The 20633-nt window shown below is 35.9% G+C and overlaps 1 protein-coding gene across 1 annotated transcript in view; it reads right to left on the minus strand.

Annotated features, from left to right (window-relative positions):
* Positions 1-482: 482 nt before the first annotated feature.
* The window catches only part of LOC123550673 (uncharacterized), a 49376-nt gene continuing 29225 nt past the window's right edge, over positions 483-20633 (minus strand). The window contains exons 4-7 of the mRNA XM_053545099.1: positions 17347-19103; positions 3093-15618; positions 2695-2821; positions 483-2322 (exon numbers count right to left, since the gene is read on the minus strand). Coding sequence (XP_053401074.1) covers positions 2696-2821; positions 3093-15618; positions 17347-19103 — 14409 coding nt within the window. The 3' untranslated portion in view covers positions 483-2322; position 2695. The remainder of the gene's footprint in view (positions 2323-2694; positions 2822-3092; positions 15619-17346; positions 19104-20633) is intronic.

Genomic DNA, 20633 nt, shown 5'->3' on the forward strand with positions numbered 1-20633 from the left:
TCCCATAACTCTGCAAATTTTTTTTCTGAAGAATCTAACATGCCCATGCACAACTACTGTTTTACTGATCACTTGGTGAAGTTCATAAATTGTGTCAAGGATGAGGAGATGGTGCGCACAAGATTGTGTCTATGTATAAATAGTAACAAAAAAACAAAGTCCCATAACTCTGCAATTTTTTATTCAAAGAACCTAACATGCCCATGCACAACACTGTGGTACTGATCACTTGTGTGAAGTTTCTTAATTGTTCAAGGGATAGAGAGAGATGTCCACAAGATTGTGTCTATATATAGTATAGTAACAAAAAAACAAAGTCCCAAACTCTGCAAATTATTTTTCTAAAAGAACCTAACATGCCCCATGTCAAATACTGTTGTTACTTGATCACTTGTGTGAAGTTTCATTAAATTCTGTCAAGGTGATTAGATAGATGGTGCGCACAAGACTGCGTCTACGGACAGACGGACAGACAGACAACCTGAAACCAGTATACCCCCCTTACAACTTTGTTGTCGGGGGGTACAATTATAACCCTCCTTACTATAAAGATACCTTTGTTTCGAGCAACGCCATTTGCAGTCAGATCTCGCTTGCAATCACGCGACGGCCCTTGCTACCAATGTTGTTGTTATTACCAAAAACGTTTGAAGTATTTCTATACAAAACAACAACAACAACAACAAAAAGATGAATTTAAACATTCAGAAAACAAAACAAAACAAAAGAACACAGATAAGAATATTTGCTAAAATAATATAACAGCATATAATCAATCAAAATTTAAAATATACAACGTAACTTAAATATCAAAATGCATCTCATAATAAAACATTCGTACATGCAACAGACTTAATTTCTTTCATCCTTTAGATAAAACTTGTTAATCATGTTAAGAGGCTATTGACTCACTTGGTGTAGTGGGTCTCCACGGCCAAGTGTTTAAAGTCACTCACTTAAGATTTCTTCAAGTCTGAAGCTTTCTCGAGCCCATTCTCTCTACCCTAGCCGGCTTTGGGAACGTTGGTGATTCTACTCGGGTGTCTTCTTGTGCATAAATTAACAGAGGCAACTCGGGTTTCCAGTCACCTTTATAGTAATGTGAATGAAATGTATTGCTGGGACTTACTAATAAACCAAAAGAGAAAAAAATACACTTATGAAACAATCATGGGTTAAATTAAAAATAAAAGATGCATCACTGCTGGCACAATAAATAAAATAGTGTATAATAAAATAAACTATTCTACATCACAATAAAAATATTTACAACTATCGTTTCCACGCGGAGGACTTGAATAAACAAAAACAGCTTTCTACACAAAAATGATTGTGTTTATATATTACAATAAAAAAATGTCGATATCTAACAAAGTTCAAACATTAAAGGAAATTATTAGTAATGACAATAATGACAAGAATCTAAAATGTTCCATATGATAATGAAAATATTCAAAAGTGCTATGAAAGAACTTTTGAAGAAAAAAAGTATGAAGTAATCATAATTGTGTTTTTAATGTGTTCATGTACTCTTAAATCAATTTAACGATGAAATTTGTATTTGTCATAATGTAATTTCACTGGTGCGAAACTACACTTGAACAAGGATGAATATGACTTACAATAAGTGGGAAATTCTTAAAATATAAAAATATACTTCAATTAGAACATAGTAACAAACAATTAAAACATAAGAATAATATATTATTTACATAAGGTAAAGGGAATCTGTAAGAAAAACACACAAGTTTGTAAGCATTTCTGATATAATTATTGTTGTCATGACGTTATGTGTAATTGTTACAGAATAAATGTGTAAATGTTTATTTTAAAAAAATGAAAAGACATGGGATAACAACATACTTGTTTGTTTTATCAAAATATCTTTCACTCATAAACCGATGTGTAGATTTTTACACTTCCACTCAGAAATGCATTAACATGCGGAAATACTTCGATCTCACACAGAAACAGATGAGTGCCCTCAACAATATGAACAACTAACATTTATGAAACAGAAAGCCACGAGATTAATATTGTAGTGAACTATTTACAAAAGTCTTTTTATATACGTCGAAAATTAGATTAAATGTGGATTAAACAAAGAATCACCGACATCTTCAAAATGATAATAAAATCTGCGCCTACTCATCAATATATAATTACAAGAATGCTGGCAACAATGAAAATAACGAGTTTTGAGACCACAATGTTTGTCGAATCGTTGTGACACTACATTAGATGCTTTAAGTCTATCATCTTGATATCTATCACCATCCAAAAATAAACTGTAATAGATAATCTCTTAATCTTCCTAGGATCCTGAAAAGTGAACGGTATGAGATTAATTGATTAAAAGGTAATATCCGTATGAGCATACATGCTCTTGTCGGTAAATATTCTTGCAGAGATAATATGTACGGTATGGAGTAAAAATAGAACTATAAATAAGACTTGAAGCAAATTAAATGATAAACAGTTGCAGTTTGCATACATAGTAACCATATATCAGATAAAGTTGATGAGTTACAAGTCAAACTCAATAAAAATACAAACAGGTCTGCAAGTGAAAATATGTATCCAACGCTAATGTTTATCTTTAATAAATCTAGTAACAAAAAGGCTAATAAAACTACTTAAAATTATTTTGCTGCTACATTTAAATAAATGTATTATAACTGTAATATTATATACCTTAAAATTTCCGAATAGCTGTCAGTTTCTTTTTCTTCTGCGCTGCCTTCGAGGGAACCGTAGCTTTTGATTTTGCCTGAAAGCTTGTTGCAAATCCACTCATTTTGATGTTTCCCTGTCTTCTTTTCTGTTATAGAAATGAATATAGTCCTTAACGCATATGATGTCAAGTAAATTCTTATACATGATATTGTTTTCAATATTTTCAATTAAAGTAAAAGCACATAGATAACTTTCACATCATTTAACATGTTTTTCAATACCCTGATCATAAAATAGGCAAATACAACTGAAGATAAAATGTATATTAATGAAAAATATGTTTTCTTTTTCTCCACGACTTTGATTTTTAAAGGCTCTTTTAATCAGGATTTTGCTATACAACAAAACACTAATACCTCAATCTCGGTTTCCATTAAATCAAAACATTCGAATATATGTCGAACCATCAATCCATCTGGCAGTACATCTGTTATACCTAATCGATTTCCACCTATTGCCAGTGTGTCATACTGAAACACATCCATTGGCCAAAATGATTCATCAGTTAAATACAATCGCAGAGATTGTTTTGGATCAGCCGTCTTAGACGCCAGACATCTGTATGTAAACCTTTTGAACGCTTTGAACAGAACCGATGATAACTTCTCATCTTTGAGTTGTAACAATAGGTGATCTTGTAAAGGTCCATCCAGTTTGTCACGATATTCATCGCCTAATCCTTCTTTCACAGAATCCGCACATAGTTCTTCAAGAAGTTCGCTTAGAGCAACAACATGACATAACTTCACACAACTCTCTGGACTTGGTAGCAACTTTTTTGGAAAGTCTCTGCATAGAATGGATTTCCACTTGTCTACAAAGTCGACAAGAGGCTGATCTTTATCGCCTTTCGTTTTCTTCAAGAGTGTCATCACAATTCCCAAATGTGTAAGCAGTTCTACTGACATTCTTGGATCTTCAGCTTTTCGACTTTTTATGCCGTTTCCAATCTCCGCGGGAAGTGGTAGCTGAGGAACAGTTTTCCTCAGTTCTCTTATTAGTGAAGCATAATTTTTGTGTAACTCATCAATGAAGACAATCTCCGGAAGACTGTTTCCGGATATTATGTATGATTTCCCTAAAACAACTTCATGTGCAACAGCTTCCTCTATACTATGAAAATCATAATGAATTTGGCCCCCACAGCCATAAGTGAGGTTGCTTTGTGACTCCTGCTGTATCAAAGTCTCCCAATCTACTTCGTAATTGACCAATTCTTCTTTCTTCACCTCTGTAACATGTACACATGGAAGAACGTAGACCCCATCTCTTTCCAACATTTTCAACGCATCGCAATTACTTGCAAAAAGAAGAACTTTGTCCAGAAAGCTATTTTGTATCCCAATAAGTTTCTGGAGAACCTTAAATGGTAGTGACTCGTCGCTTAATATCAAACACTCGTTTATCTTACTTTCACTGTGAATTCGTTCCATCTTTTCTGAGATATCGTCCTTTTGCCACACTGATCTTAGGGTATCCCATGATTTCCGAAAGGCCTCGAAACGACTTTTCATTACATCCTTTTTCATTGTGTGCTGTTTGAAATATATAAAATCTTGCACTGTCATCATACTGCAGTCATGGCTCTTAAGCATGTAACTTGCATTTGCTACTGTTGCAGCGTGCCATTGAACTAAGTTTAATATGTGCTTTGGAAGCTGCAGATCCTTTTCTTGTTCAATAACTGCTGTGATTAAAGGAAATTTATCTCGACGTTCATGCAATTCATACTGGAAGTTAGATTTTGCTGAATTAGCCCTGATTCTGTATGTAGCAGGCAAGCATGCAAGTTTGGTTTCATCTGGTATATTGCTCAATTCGTTACTTTCAAATAGGATCATTGTAATAGAACATTTGTCTCCTTTATGAATACGGTTATGATGTTGGTATACTGTTCTTATATTACTACATCTTGACTTTAAAACTGAGAAAACTGTGTTGTCAAACGCTTTCTCCCATTCCACAGTTTCTTCCAAATTTTCGAAACAGCATTTTGTACAAAACAGTTGTTTGTTTGCTTTTAATAATACAGCATGCAACAATGTTGTTAGGTTTTTGTCATCCACATTCAAAAGCTCCTTCATGGTGTCCCAATGGTTACCAATACCCTGTGATAGACAGTTCACAGCGTCATCATTTTCAGGAAGCATCAAGGCGCTTTCTAAAGTGTTTTCCGATGTAAAACCAAGTGATAACGAACCTAAAAGGCAACCTTTAACTAGCATCTGTAAGATATGACTCGTTACTGGGTTCATTGTTTCAGATTTGCAAACGGTGTTTATATTTAGGTTATTTCCTTGTGTTGTTAGCACTGTAAATTCAGGTGTTATATATCTTTCTGTAACTGTAACATCTCGACTACAAACAACGCATGCTATCTGGCGATCACTTGATGCTATTCTATATCCACACTGACATTGCCCAATATAAATGCCAGATCCATTTGCTGAATGCTCTGCTTCGTCTGTTGATTGTTCTGTTAACAAACTTGGAAATCCCGGTATGAAACAAGTTTTTATTTTTCCGGGACACACGAGGCATCTAGTGAAAATAGGCATTATTTCTTCAGTCTCAGCAGATTTTGAGCAAAACTCATTATAGGCAAGAATCAAGCTATATAATGATGTCAGAAACGAGGCTTTGCATATATGAACCGGTGAAGAAGCGTCAGTTAACACAAAGTCCTTTGAGTTGAAGTTTTGTTCTCCTAAAATACATGAAACAAATATTCTTAATTCTGTGCTTATGTCTGAACCCATCACCTCATTTAGAATTAGCTGAGCTTGTGTACGACGTGTGTCATCTAGGTCTGTTTCTGTTAGCTGCAAGTAGAATTCACGTAAAACAAACGCGAAAAACTGCAGCATTCCACAACGACTGGAACTTGCATTTGCGACCAAAGTTTCGATTTTATTTTGAACTTCACTGCTTTCAATACTTTCAATATCAAAACAGCTGTCTTTGTGAACAGTTTCTCTCACATGCATACAAAGTGGGCTTTTGTCAAATTGTTTTATTGAAGCACTTTTACTCCACTCAAGATCTCGCAGGAATTTATATTTGTCTTCATTAACAATGCAAAATCTGAGTAACTGGCTCATAATTTTACTTGACAGCATTTGTTTCAAGAAAAATATGGTTAAAAAGTGAGTGCTAGTTCCTGGAAGGTCCGACAGTGCAACATCTAAAATATTCAAGACTTTCCCGTAATCTTCACTATTGGCATACTGTAGAAAATTTGCTGCATGACTTACAAAACTTTTACAATAAGCAGCTGATGCGATGTATTTCAATCCTGGTTCATGTTCTTTCAACGATTTATGGCAAATGTAAAATAATTCAATCGCACGTTGTCCAAAACCAACTTCGGCCGCTTCCCTACTGAAATTTTCAACAGCTCCTTCGTCGAACCCATTCAAGGACAGTAATTCATCTCGGTAAAGATCTTGTAAAAGGTCTGCTATTAATATCAGGAACGGATCCTCAAATCTCCCTTCTTTGAGTAAAACTTTTAAACAGTTGTCTAAACATTCTAATAACTGTAACCCACATTCTTCAAAGGAGCTGTTTGTGTCAGTTTCCAAAATGGTCATATCCAATGTTTTCAATATGTCTGTCGATAACACACTGTTCAATAATTCGCCGTCTATTGTTTGCATGAATGTGTATAATGGAACTTTAAACAAAGTAATACAATTTTCAGGTATATTCTTCTGTAAGATAAGTTTAAAAAGAAATTGAAATGCTTCTGTTTCAGGGTCAGCTGAAATACATCTAAGAAAGTAAGACGACAAAGACCTCTGGCAAATTATGCTTATATCTTCAGTGCAGGAGTCTGATACTGTTAAAGCGGCGTCAACCAAAGCTAAGATAGCACAAAACACTGGCTCTGTGTCCAAAGCTGATCCATCTTTCATTGTATTGCCTATATGTTCCAGTAAACCACTTTCTAAGTTAAGAGGAATAATAAGTTCCGCTGCAAGTTCTATGCAAATACGTAATGAATATAGAATTTTAGGAGACCTTGAAACTTGGGCAGCCAATGAAACCGTAGATGTTACCTCCCCTAGCCAGTGTTTGAGTCCTCTATGTTGTTTTAAACATTCTGTCGTAGGCAACATAGCCTTACATACAGTATTGACTAAAAGATTACTAAACGCGTCGGAATCTTCATAGGTATTTTTAGTATCAGCTTGAAGCGGAGCAGCGTTTTCCCTTAAGTTCTCTGAGACTAAATGATAATGTTCAACAGAGCCAACGGTTTCTCTTTCTTTAATACTTTCGGTGATCTTTACTGAATTAAGAACACCACTATCGACTGAAACAACTGCTAAACAAGCATTTGAACTGTTATTTTCAATATCTGTCTCAAACCTGTCGACTCTATCATGATCAACCTCCTTTTCAGTAGCAATGTCCACTGAATGATCTTCACCTAATATTCCAATTCTGGAAAATGTTTCATTTTGTTTTCGTCCTTCTTCACCGTGCATACGCTGGTCACCGTCAACATCACTATCTAGTGTAACTGTTTGGTAACTCTGAGCGTTTTCTTTAAACTGAGACATCAACGCCGAATGTTGCAGAACGACATCCTCACATACTTCCTCTTCGATTGTGTCTATCATTTTATCATTATTATTTTTTAAGATAGTTTTGGAATTTATCGAAATATTTTCGGCTTCTTTATGTGTCTCATTGATTTTGTCGAGTACAATCCCCTCTCCATCTATATTACTTTGTTCAATTTCAATATCAGCAATATCTTTTAACTGAAGTTCCTTTAAGGGAGAAGGTAAAATGTATTTACTTTCGTTGCCCCTATCCCCACTAATTAATAATGTGTTGTCTTCAAACACTTGCTCTGAATTCTGGTATTCTTCTGCTAAACGTGGAGTTGAAAGCTCTATTCCGGTTGAATATTTCTCTATCGTGTCCTTCTCATCTATCTTTTTGAAACTGGTATATTCAAATGTATTACTGCCTTGGTGAGAATTTCCATGCTCAGTTACCTTAAACTGAGATAGTACATTCTGAATTTCATTTCTACTTTCCGGAATGACACAAATGCATCTGTCAATTAATATCATTTCCGACCTTATCTTTGCAAAATGAACCCAGAATATTGTATGAAGACGTAATACAAAAACAAACGGGTCATCATGTAATACAACTCCGAGACGTTCAAGTATAAGTTTAAGGAACTGAGTTTGCTCCAAGCTCACAGGACCAGTAAAGATAATGTGAGAACCAATAGTGCTAAAATCGTCTAAGTAGTCGTCTTCCCATTTTTCATATGTAAACTCATTCAAATCTGGGATTTTTCTTAGAAGGAATTGTTCTTGCTGGAGAAGAACTTCATCATAAACTTCAGAAGGCATTTCTTCATCCTCATTTAGTAAACACTGTAGCCGGTAAGTACGAACCGTTTCCATAAAGTCATCTTTCGTGGCTTCAATGCTTTCGTACACAAATTTACTAAAAGGCATTTTAAGTGCAAAATCAACAGTTTCACATGTATAGCATTCGGGGCCTGTTTCATCGGGTATGCCTTCTATAGAAAACATACGTTCGTCATGTATGCCTGAAACCCATGCCGTTCTTTTACTCTGATCAGCTGTGGAATATTCCAAACTGCTACCGTTACTCGGGAAAAAACTTTCTAGTATTCCTGTTAGCTCTATTTTGTACACCAGCTTAGCAAGTGGTTCTTTTAATTTGCTCATAATGAAATGCTCCAAGGCATCAATAAAGCTTGCAGAAGATGTCAGAGCCGTTACATCACTTGCTACTTGCAGCTGCCAATATTTGTCCTGTTTTCCCGAGTACTGTTTTCGAATACATGATAATATTTCGTTTTGTATAATTTCCATGAGTTCAGGTGATTCCTCTATTCTGACAATTGCGTCAGATATACTTGCGACATCACGACCGAAATTTCCATACCTAATTCTTGAAAAAGCCCAGAATAATTCTTCCTGAATGTGCACACTCAGTGGCCTTTTTTCTAGAATGGCCTCCTGTAATGTCATTTTGTACAAACTTGGAAGCGGAATTGCCGGTGTATCTAAGCTATCCATCATAACAAGTTTCCATTCAGATAGAAAATTTAGCTGCGAAACGCTGTGGGATGTTGCCCTGCTTCTGTCTAAATGAATGATAACGTACACGTGCTTAGGTTCATTTGCAGTTTGTGCAATATATTCGTTCCTGTATCTCTCTATTACTAGCTTAGTCAACAGAATGTGCTTTTCATCATCTTTAGCATTGCACTGCACTATAAGAATATTGCATTCTTCTGTGTCCCAAAACTGCTGAATTCTTGACGAAAGTTGTTTTTCCGACTTGAAAGCTCCTAGTTTTTCAACTTGCAGTTTTATTCTCTCGGATGTAATTTTCACCTTCGTATGGACATTGCTATTGGTAAAAATGATATTTAATAAACCGTTCACTGATTCTTCTGGAGTTTCAATCTGTTGCAGTATGAAATATTGAAGCCCATTATGAATAGGCAGAGAGAAGTATTGCCAGATCATGTCGTCACAGACACTTTGAATGGAAGGATGTTTGGACATCCTCTGTCGGATAACAACCTCTGGTTTCATGACACACATCAGCCTTTGCTTGCATTCTGCTAGAAATGAATCATCATATTCAGATTCTTGAAAATGCTCGGAGTAGTCAGATTCGGTCTTAAGTACCAAAGACGCTGTTAGATCGTTATTGTAGACTGGAAGCATTTCCTCCTTTTCTATCTGACCATCTGAAGTGTCTGAGAGTTCATCAAGCCAGTTCTCGACCTTTTGTATGATGTGAGTATGTTTTTCCTGGATTATATCAAAGAATCTAAGGTACTGTTTTTCAAACCTGTTCAAAAATGGAGGGTCAGTTAAATCCAGTTTCTTCTCGTCTGTTAGCACGATACATCTAAACGAATCTGACACGTGACATATTGGGTTGCTGTAGGCTCCTAATGCAACTCTACAATTTTTTTTCTTTCCAATTATTGTATAATTCTGATTCAACATGTCATACAAGCTCCCATAGATGCTTTCTAAATCTTTAAGTATCAGAACTACTCCCTCTTCCATACACAAAATTATTCTACTAAGAATTCTGTAATTGTAATCGTCCGTCAAGTCTTCTTCAAACTGACTCCCAAATATCACTTCTTTCCGATCACATCCAATTTCCTTCAGTTTTTGCTCAATTATACCTAAAACTGATTCACCAGTTGTTATTAGCATAAGATGTCTTGCAATGGGATCTTTAATATTTTCTGTTATCAGCTCCATTAAAGGTTTATCTTTTGATATGATTAGCGGTAAATGTCGCTGAAAAACGACATATAATGTTTGCATCTCATCAGGTAGTCCACCGAAGTTCCTTGCGATACCATCAGTTATCATCTCGGCCTTGTCTTCTTTAGAACATCTGTAGCCTTGTTCTGCAAACACCCGTGCAACAAATTTGATAAGTGAATAATAATCTCGCAACCCATGGAAATTTTTGAAACGCAGTTCATTTATGTATTGGAAGTATGCCTTTGCCATTCCATTTAACTCCCGCTCGATAATCTGAAGTGTATTTTCATTTTCATTTGCATCAGATTTATGAAACAGCGATTGTTTTCTCTCGTTTCCTAAAAATGATTCACTGATTGAAATAGCAGTGTCATACAATTCGTCTTCGTCCATATCCGTACGTGACAGATGAATTGCTCTGTTCATTTTAGATGCATCTAGTGCCCAGTTCGATATTCCTACTACGGCGACATTAGGCTGACTCGCCCCGTCTGGTTCTAAGAGATTGTGTAACACTTTCAAGGGATTAAATCTTGAGACCTCCGCTAACCCTATCTCATCTAAAATAACAACTGACAAGACTTCTTCAATATTATTTGATTCTTGGTACTTTTCTGCTTTTTCAAAAACTTTTATTATGCCATCAGATGTTGAAGATTCAGATCCCTGGAACGATACACAATATAATTGTGGTAATTCTCTAAAGAATTCATCTTCCGAATCTTTTCCTCGTAAATTACTTTTGATCAACTGCATTGCCAGGGACTTGCTGCATCCTGGTTTTCCGACAACGAAAATCGGTATTCTGTTAAAAATGCAAACAAGTATGACAAAAACGTTTTCTTGAAGTGCTGTATTTCTGGCAGTGCCTGGTGGTAATTGCATTCTTCTTAGGATGTCTGACTGTTCGTCTTTGATAACCATCTGTATGAAGTCATCTTGTTCTCCAGCGAATTGATGGCCATGCAAAATGAAAGTGTCGCCAATTACACCTCGATACTCCTTCCTGAGATGTTTCTCCGCAAATCTGCTTTGGTAACAGTGGGCCAGTGACAATATCATTGCCTTAATGGTAATATCACAACAATTTGACTTTGCATTTGCAGGAAGCTTCTTTTTCGGAAGAATCGTGAGAAACCATTTTATCAAAAGTTTGCATCTATGGACATCCCGAAGACTAACAGAGTATGTTGAGTCTTCTTTTCTTCGTACAAACGATTGTGAAACAGCCAAAAGACTTGTGAACAACTGATGGTGTTTTTCGTTTCCTAAGAAGATATCGCTAACCATTCGATATATGTATGTTTCTTCGTCTTTTTCATTCAAACTTCCAAAGTCCCATACATAGTCAACCATCATTTCCGGCAATGGTAGCACTCTATATACTAATCTCGATAATTCGTCCGATTTTGCTTTTCCTTCAAGACCTGCAGTAGATATTGCCTTTGTAGTTCTGAGTTTGTATGGATTGCATGCACCCATTATAATTAGGTTTGGAGATAACTCTTTTCCGAGACATCTATGGTGGCACATAATGTCAGAAATAATCCCTATGTTATCGGATGTGTTTATTTCATCAAGAAAAAGCCATTTTTCACTGTCCATTTGGATTAAAGCATTTTCGTTGTTTCTTAAAACTCTAACAACGATATCCTCTTCTTTCACACCGGCATGTATGTTCATAACGTCAAAATCTACATCACATATTGCGGCTAAATACCGAATGAGCGAAGTCTTTCCACATCCTGTTTCACCCATAATAACCACAGGTATGTTTGCTTTGATGCGTAACATGATTAAAACCATTTTGAGTAAATTATCTGCAGTCAAAGCATAATCCTTGGAAAGTTCTAACAGCTGCTCTTTTGGAAGAGGAAATGGGTTTATTCTCGCTACTTTTTGAAGCATTCTTTGAAGTTTCTCCTGATCCATAGAATTGAAATCCTCCATTTTCTTTTTTATCTGGCTTTCGAATAGATTTTTTATTTCATATGGTACCTTTGACAGATTTCGATAAAGTGCAGATATTGTATGAATATTCTGATTGTGAAATACAAACATAAGGTGATTGCTCTCTTCCCACCTTATCATGCTGTCGACACGATGTGTTACAGAAGCTGCTAAATCGGACAGGTAATTTTCCTCTGTCGCAATTGTTGATATCTGACTCTCCCGGCATACGTCAACTGATCTTGTTGCAAAGTCACTTGACACTTCAATCATTGCTTCCACTAAGCTGCTTTTAACAGTTAACTGAACTTTGTTTCCAACCATGTCAATCAAACGGCTGATTTTGAAAAACGAGCTGTGTGTCATCTTCTTTAGCTGATCAGCCAAAACATTAAGAAATGTGAAAAGTACTGGAAACGAGCTATCTAGCTTTCCGCCAACATATTTATGTAGAAGTGTCTTACAACGTTTAGATGACAAGGGTCTGTCAGATATTTTGTCAAAAGATATATCCTTCCTATCTATTGATCCGTTTTCTAAATGTTTCAAGTAACGACAAACAACTTGCACAGGACTATTCAATTCATTACTTATTATTAAATCATCTATACCATTCCATTCAATTTCGACTCTCCTAAACAATACAGCTGTCTGCAATGCATTTCTTAACGTATCATTGATTGTGTTTGCTATCTCAATATATACACCAGAAGCATGTAAACTTACTGAACTATTTCCAGCCGAAACATAACGCAAAACAACAAGTTCAAACAGGAATGTATCTAGTTCTGACGGACTGTCAACGTTTCCTAAATCAATGTGCAAGACATGATGCCGTCTCATGCACAGGCCATTTATTCTGTCAACAAGTTGCATTTTCCGTACTGATCCACTGACGTGTAACGTAACAACCCCTTTTCGCTGCTTATGCGCTTCCGAAACTATGTAAGAGGACTTCCCGAGTCCAGGAAACTTTGAGGTAACAGTAACAACATTTTCACAGTGTTCCATGAATATATCCCGAACGGTTTTATCTGTCACTGGAGTAATAGATGTTACACAGTCACTTAATTCGTCGATGAATGGATGACTCCTTGAACCTCTACAAATGATAGCAAGATGGAACTTTTTGTCTTTACGTAGATGCCGTAAGGTTTCCACAAGATTAAACTGAATTTCATTTGGTAACATTTCAACATTTGCGATACAAAAAAGCACCTTAGTTTTGTAAAATTCATTTGCTCCAAGACATCGCCGAACGAGCAATTCTAGCTCAGTCCATGTGGTTTCTCGTGTACAAAATAGTATATGGTTCGGTTCAGGAAGCCTTTGTGTCGTGTTCGTATAAAGAGCCAGCACAGTCTTTACAGTATGAAGACTCCCTTCATCTAACTGCGCTACAGTAAGTCTGCTTGGCTGAACTGTACTGGTTAATGTTTTAATTTTGTGACACTTAATGTTTCGCTGAAACATGTTCAAACCTTCAAATGATGAATGCAATGCAAATCCCATACAATGAAGCATTCTTCGATTTGACCAGGATTCATTCAGTACTTTTTCTCCATAATATATCTTTTTCAAGTTTACTGCTTGCATTTTTGGATGTATAAAATTCAAAATAGTTTGAACAACATTGGTATCCCCACTATGTTCCTCCAGATACTTGTAGAGAATATGGATTTGATTTCCCTGAATAAAGGTCATCAAATAGTGGCTATCCCGTTCCTCATTTAAGTCCAGAAGCCATGATTCTAATGTGAGTTTAAGCGTGTCCTTCCTTTGTGATAGCTCGTGTGGTCTGACTGTCTCTTTTACTGTCATATAGTTTGTATGGCCCGAAGTAAACAGGGCAAAAAGTATTTCTGCAATATCGAGACACAAGTCTATGTTTTCGACAAATTTTAATAATTCATCCCGATTAAAACGTCCCTCATTTGTAGACTTTCTCTCTGTGTTCATGAGGAGAAGTGCGCGACTTCTAAGATCTATAAGCGTGGACCGTTTTCTTATTTCCTTTGTCTTATTTTGTTTATACGATGCTTCGAAAGATGTACTTGTGTATGACCTTCTTAGTTGAAAGGAAAAAACGCCTTTTTGAATTATATTTTTTATCATCTCTTTAGTCTGTTCGCCTCTGTTTGCCACGCCATTGTAAAGTGATTTCAGGTTATGCAAATTCTGTATGCAGTCTTCAACTTTTTGTGGAAGAGAAGCAGAATTCGTTCTTGAAAATTTAGTCTGCTTTTCCAAAGTCTGGAAGAATTCACCGCAATTTCGTTTGCTTTTTGACAATAAAAGTGGATGTAGGAATTGCTTGACCTCTATCAAAGCAGATACCGTTGACTCACGAACCTGCTGCTCTGAAATGTCTTCCACAGCATCTATCAGGTTTTTTATATCTTCTTCAACTATACTCCTGAGAAATGTAATCAATGTTGTTGACCTTCCTAAAACTAACATAATGTTGACGGTATCTCCAGAAAGGTTTCTGACTAATGAAAATACAGTATTTAAAGCAAGCTGAACTTCTTTGAATGTGTAATCTTCCGCCGCACCAAGTAGAAGTTGTCGAAAAGACGTTAGTGATTTTGCAAATAGTTCATCACTTTTCCAGTCGACACCGAACGCATTTAGAACTAATTCGATCGCATCGACTGTTTTCTTGACAGAATCGCTTGAAAATATTCTTTTTAAGCATTCTTCTACATCCACATCAATAGAAATGTGTAAGTATAATCTTGCAATGTCTACTTCTTGCGAAACATCTGGTGAAGATCCAAACATTCTCAGTACCTCTTCCATCCGACATTCATCATCTTTTATTATTGCTTTCCATTTATCCCCGTATTCTGATGACCCTAACTTATGTAATATCTCCATGAAACACATACAGCTATTTTCGCTATTGTTGTATTTTCTGTCGGTCACGGCCATTTCTTGAAATAGATCACACAACGAATTGAGGGGATCATCATCATCTACACTTTGACTTTGAAGTAAATATTCCTCATAAACACGATCCGATGAAACGTTCCAGAATACTGTGGAAAAAACTACGTTTCTAAGATACTTGCAGATTTCAGGAAGTGTTTCCAAGTCTTTCCAGATATGCGTGTCTTTATCGCATTCAACTGCTGTAATCATACCGGTGTTTAGCTTTTTCTCGCTGTCTTGTATGCGTTTCAGCACTGCAGCAAAGCCAGAAGGTAAGTTTGGCGACATTCGTTTAACTTGTGTCATGACCACTCGTGTAACATGTAGCTTATCTTTAACTTCTTTGAATTTCATTAAAGCTTCTGACCAATATTTTTCTATTTCATTTCTTTCGCATTTCAGTTCAAGTAGTTTCTTTGCAGAAGACGTTGACTGCTGATTTATTTCAAGTTTTCGCACAAAGTCATAATGGACTTCATGGGTGCTGAAGAGTTTTACCATTCTTGAAATACATGCGAATGCGTGTCTGTAGTTATCATTTTTTTCAACTACACCAAAGAAGCTGCCGGTGCAGTGAAATACTAATATCCAAAAAGAATACTGTGAAACAAGCTTCAGAAAGTTATCAAAGTCACTTGATTTTTCTGACAGTCCATAGTTATCCAGTATAGTGCAGAGTAGTCTTGCTGATAATCTGAAGAAAATAAATACGTTAAAAGCGGCACTGTTCAAGACTTATGTACGAAGGACCGGTGGTGACACTTCTTAATTCAGACTTCATATTTCATACTTCACACTTCAGACTTCAAACTTCATGATAAATGTTTCATCATCACATAGGATTTTTATTCATACTTCAAACTTCACATTTAAAACTTTAAATTTCAAACTTTAGAGTTAACACTTCACACTTCAGAGTTTATACTTCAGACTTCATACTTCTTATTTCACACTTTATACCTCACATTTCTTACTTCAAACTTCTCATTTCAAACGTCAGACTCGCATGTATCTCTACTGACGTCAAGCGATTTCCGGACGTTTTTCATTCAAACAACATAGAATTAACGATTCATAACAAAGTGTAATGTTTATGAGTTACTTTTGACTAAAGAGGCATAATTTGAATAAATTTAGTAGAGTATAATATACTTTAGGAGAAGAAGATATTAAAAAGATTTTCCTTTTGAGTCCGTTTAAAAGTACTGTCCCTCGGATTGGGCTAATTGTGAATCCAGATGCATAATTTGAATGCGACCATTGGGTAATGCCACACCCATATATCTAACTTCTAGGCCTTTCTGTTTTAAACTTGAAGTTTTAAAAAATATTTTTCCTTTCGTTTACCGTGGCAGCCAGAGTACGTCACCGTTGATCATTTTCGTGAGATTGTTTAAAAATCATCCCAACAGTTTTTCTTAAGACGTTTGGAACGAACGGAAAGCAGACGGTGAATTTCCCCTTATTTCTTTAATATAAACAAGCGATATAATCTTACCTCGGGAAGTCGTTTATTTTCCTAGAACATTTATAATGAGCACAATAAATAATACTTAAAACTCAAATGAGAAATGGCGTACATACATACGCCAAAACACAATGAGCAGATAATGTAAAGTCAAGTCATGTAAAGTTTAACCTATGAAGTGCGAACTTTCAAGTATGAAGTCTAAAGTATTAAGTGTGAAGTGTAAACTATAAATGTTAAGACTGAAGTGTGAAATTTGAAATATGAAATCATAAGTATGAAGTATGACATAAAATCTGTAAAAAAATCCTCTGAAAGCAAAGAATGCAACCAAGAAGAATAATAATAGCAGATGCAGATTCGGTTTGACTGAGTCTGTTCATGAGAGGAAACGAAATGTGCACCAGCTTAAGCGGAACTCTATTACATATACGTCGAATGGATTTCATGATCCCAAAGGACCAGAAAATATAACAACACTAAATCCAATTACGGGGTTGAAGTCTGAAGTATGAAGTGTCACCACCAGTCTTCCGTACATATGTCGTGTCAAATTTTACGGAATGTCGGAAGAACGTGTACTCCTATATTTACAGGAAAAGAAAGGAAACACAAAGTCCGTGATATCCAACCTGCATGTGTCTATGAAACAGCCGTGTAACTAAATTGATATATATATATTTATATATCTAAAGCGTACGAAACTTGTTTTATTTAAAACATACGAATCTTAGTTGTACTTTATATGATACCAATTCATATACCAAGTACAATTTCAATCATCTATAATTGTTCGTTACTTCTTGTACTCACAGATTCTAAGCACGTGTTATCAGAGGTAATGTATATGGTTGTGTGTTATGACCCTTGGTTTATCAAATACTGTTAAATACTGTTAAAAACTACTGAAGCATTTCGTGTTAAAAACTTTAATGAGCTCTGAAAGCATCTCACCTTGTCTCAACCACTGGTTTTCCTCTATGGTTTGATATGTAGTCCATTAAGTCCTCTGGCTTTTCCACCTTTTCATCTAATGTTTTTTCTATATGACCGATAAATACTGTCGCTATGCAATCATTGGTCTCCGAAATTTTATCAATAGTTTTCAGCTGCTGCAGTAACTGCTTCGGATGGTATCTTTCAAATTCCCGCTGCAGAATATTCACGAGAATGTCATTGAATCCAACCTTTTGATTTACAACGGGAACTTCCCAAAGTGTGGAAACACGCTTCAAAAGATAATGGAATTCTTCATCTCTCTTTGTGAAGTACGTTATATTTCCTGTCACATATTTCAGGCAGAAGGACTGGAATTGCTCATTTTCTAGGGAAAAGAATTGACTTTCCATTTCCTTGCAATTAGCAAGAATAAAGAATAATTCTCGTATGATGTCGTTCTGCGATTCTATTATAATACGAAGTAATTTTCTCTTGTCCTCTTCGTCTTGAAAGAAACGAAAGTTTAAAACAAACTCTACAACAATATCAGCCATTGCTCCAGCTGATGCAGGATATGATTCCAGAATGGAAAACAAAGCTTCCTCAAATTTTGACTTAAGGTTTTCATTCAATTTGTCAGTGTCGGTTATCCTTTTCCAGAGATCACTTAATCGTCGAATATTCCTCATTTTCTTAACAGCTCTTATTTCAGCCTCTATTCTCACATGCAGTGCACTGTATAGAACATTTTGTAAGTCTGTTTCTTTAACTGACACGTCCTTTCGATCTAAACGCATCTTCGAGATGACAAATAATGTCATATTAAATGGCAAATGTCTTAACAGTATATCAAGAGCATCTTTGGCGTTTCTCGATGATTCTTCTGCTGATGTTTTGTACAAGCTGCGACACAGTTCGAGTGCACAATGAAATGTCGATTCTTTCTCTGACGCAATTCTGCCACCGGATTGTACGTAGTTTTGAAGCCGTGTCAATAGAAATTTGTCGTCATAAAAAGGATAACACGTACTCAGGTATTCAAGCAGGCACATTGATGATCCAAACAGTAGCATACAAAGGGAAAAACATACCGAGTACATATAGTTCACACAGGATTTTGGAAGGTCTCCTAGCCTGTATTTTGTTATATCTTTCATAATGCTGTTAGCTGTTGTTTCATCAATTATTTGTTCCTGTAGTATATGTTGAGGATGTGTTAAAACATTCCCTATTGTAATAGCAAACAACAACCTAGTTTTGTCTGTCCCCGATGGTAGACATATTGCAAATTCTTTCAACAGACGCCATGCGTTTGTTCTTGGAAGCTTTCGAGAACATAAATGTTCTATCTGAAAACATGCATCTGTGATACTAAAATGGGTTTGACAATGAAACAATATATCAGTCAAATGTGCACTAAGGCACTCTTCATCAAATTTGTATGGGTCTTGTATTTTCTGTCCTTGTTCCATCCAACTATCTCTTTGTATAGCGTTGCCGTCAAGACGATATTTCCTACTTTTTGCAGGTGGTGTCCCCATTAAGTTACCTTTTATGTTTAAATAACTGTCACTTTTTAGATGACATACATACTGGTAAGACACATTAAACTGATCAACAGGAACATCAACCGAATACTCATACATATCAATGCCATGAACTTGCATGTTTGCATTCAGATATTTGCAATCACTTTGGATTTCAATTTGTTTTACTTTCCATCCTTTTGTTGAACGGTAATATAACAGAAACGACTTTCTTTCAAATGTTCTCTGAAATATATATTTATAAACTCGATACTAGTCGATTTTTTTTTGGCTGAATGAATAATATAAAATAACAATCGCTGTTGGTTAAACACATACAATTATAACTTGTCCAGACAATAATCTAAAATGTGATATAATTCAAGTTCTGTTAAAGCTCTATCTCTCGATGTTATCTGTTACTTGTATTATCATCATTATGATGCACAATGTAAATGAAAATAGAAATTAAGAATTAACTCCCTTGAAACAACACAACCAGAGCCTTATTTCGCAAAGTATGCCAACCGCAAATAGAAACTGTAGTGGATGATATTGCAAACGGGTTGCTTCAAATAAATCATGTACGTTTTGATTATATGAAAGATACAAAAATGGGAATGGTAAAGGGGAAAGGGTTAGTTAAAACAGAGGCATAAAAAGTGGGGGTCATAAAGGCATAAAGGAGGGGTGGAGAAAGTGAATCATCAACAAACAAGACATTATACGCATCACATGTAACGAAACAGAAGAAAATAAAGTTGAAAATCGGGGCACAGCCTTGTAATTGTCAATAATGCAAGTCTCACAATTTTCAACTGGTTAGATAAGACAGCGTAGATAAAGTAATTCCAAGCTGAGATAAGCGCTGACAAAATACCAGACTGTATAAAGTGAAACATATAAATATCAGGCAAGTTTGAGATATCAGTACACCAATGTACGGTGGTATATTTAGGACATGCATTTATTTCTTTTTAAGATTAAATTATCTCATGCGCATGACATCTTATTTCGAGAGCACGACATCTTATCTCGAGCGCACGACAACTTATCTCGTGCGCACGACATCTTATCTTGTGCGCAAAATATCTTATCCAGAGTGCACGACAGCTTGTCCCGAGCGCTCGACATCCTATCTCGAGCGCACAACATCGTATCTCGTGCGCTCGACATCTTATCTCGAGCGCACAACATCACATCTCGGGCGCTCGACATCTTGACAAAATTACGATTCAGCATATATCAAAGAATATCCCCGTTTCCCCTTAATGCATGCATGCAATTTAATAACTTTTCTGACAATGTACGAATTGATACTGTCAGTCCAACTGCGACTTATTGTTATTCTAATTTGCAGTAAACATCATTAATTATGTCTGTTTAGTTCTGAAGAAAGGATGACTATTTATGTATACTGCTTTTCAAAATGATGTGACATTTTTTTTTTTTGGTTTGATTTAACGTCGCACCGACACATGATAGGTCATATGGCGACTTTCCAGCTTTAATGGCGGAGGAAGACCCCAGGTGCCCCTCCGTGCATTATTTCATCAGGTATATAGTATCGGGGGAAACTAACACTGGCAGTCATTGTTTTAAACAAAGTTAGTAGCGAGTTTCCCTAGGAACATTTCTGTGAAATTATTCCAAAATCTAAGTAACAGGTTAAGGAGAGGAGATGCCGTTTCAAGATTTTGTACATTTAGCTCTGCTGGCCATTAGTGTGTCAAAAATTACCAATATGAGCAATCATGGTAAAAGTTTAGACAATGA

This window comes from Mercenaria mercenaria, chromosome 6 (genome assembly GCF_021730395.1).
Source record: "Mercenaria mercenaria strain notata chromosome 6, MADL_Memer_1, whole genome shotgun sequence".
Taxonomy (NCBI): Eukaryota; Metazoa; Mollusca; class Bivalvia; order Venerida; family Veneridae; genus Mercenaria; species Mercenaria mercenaria.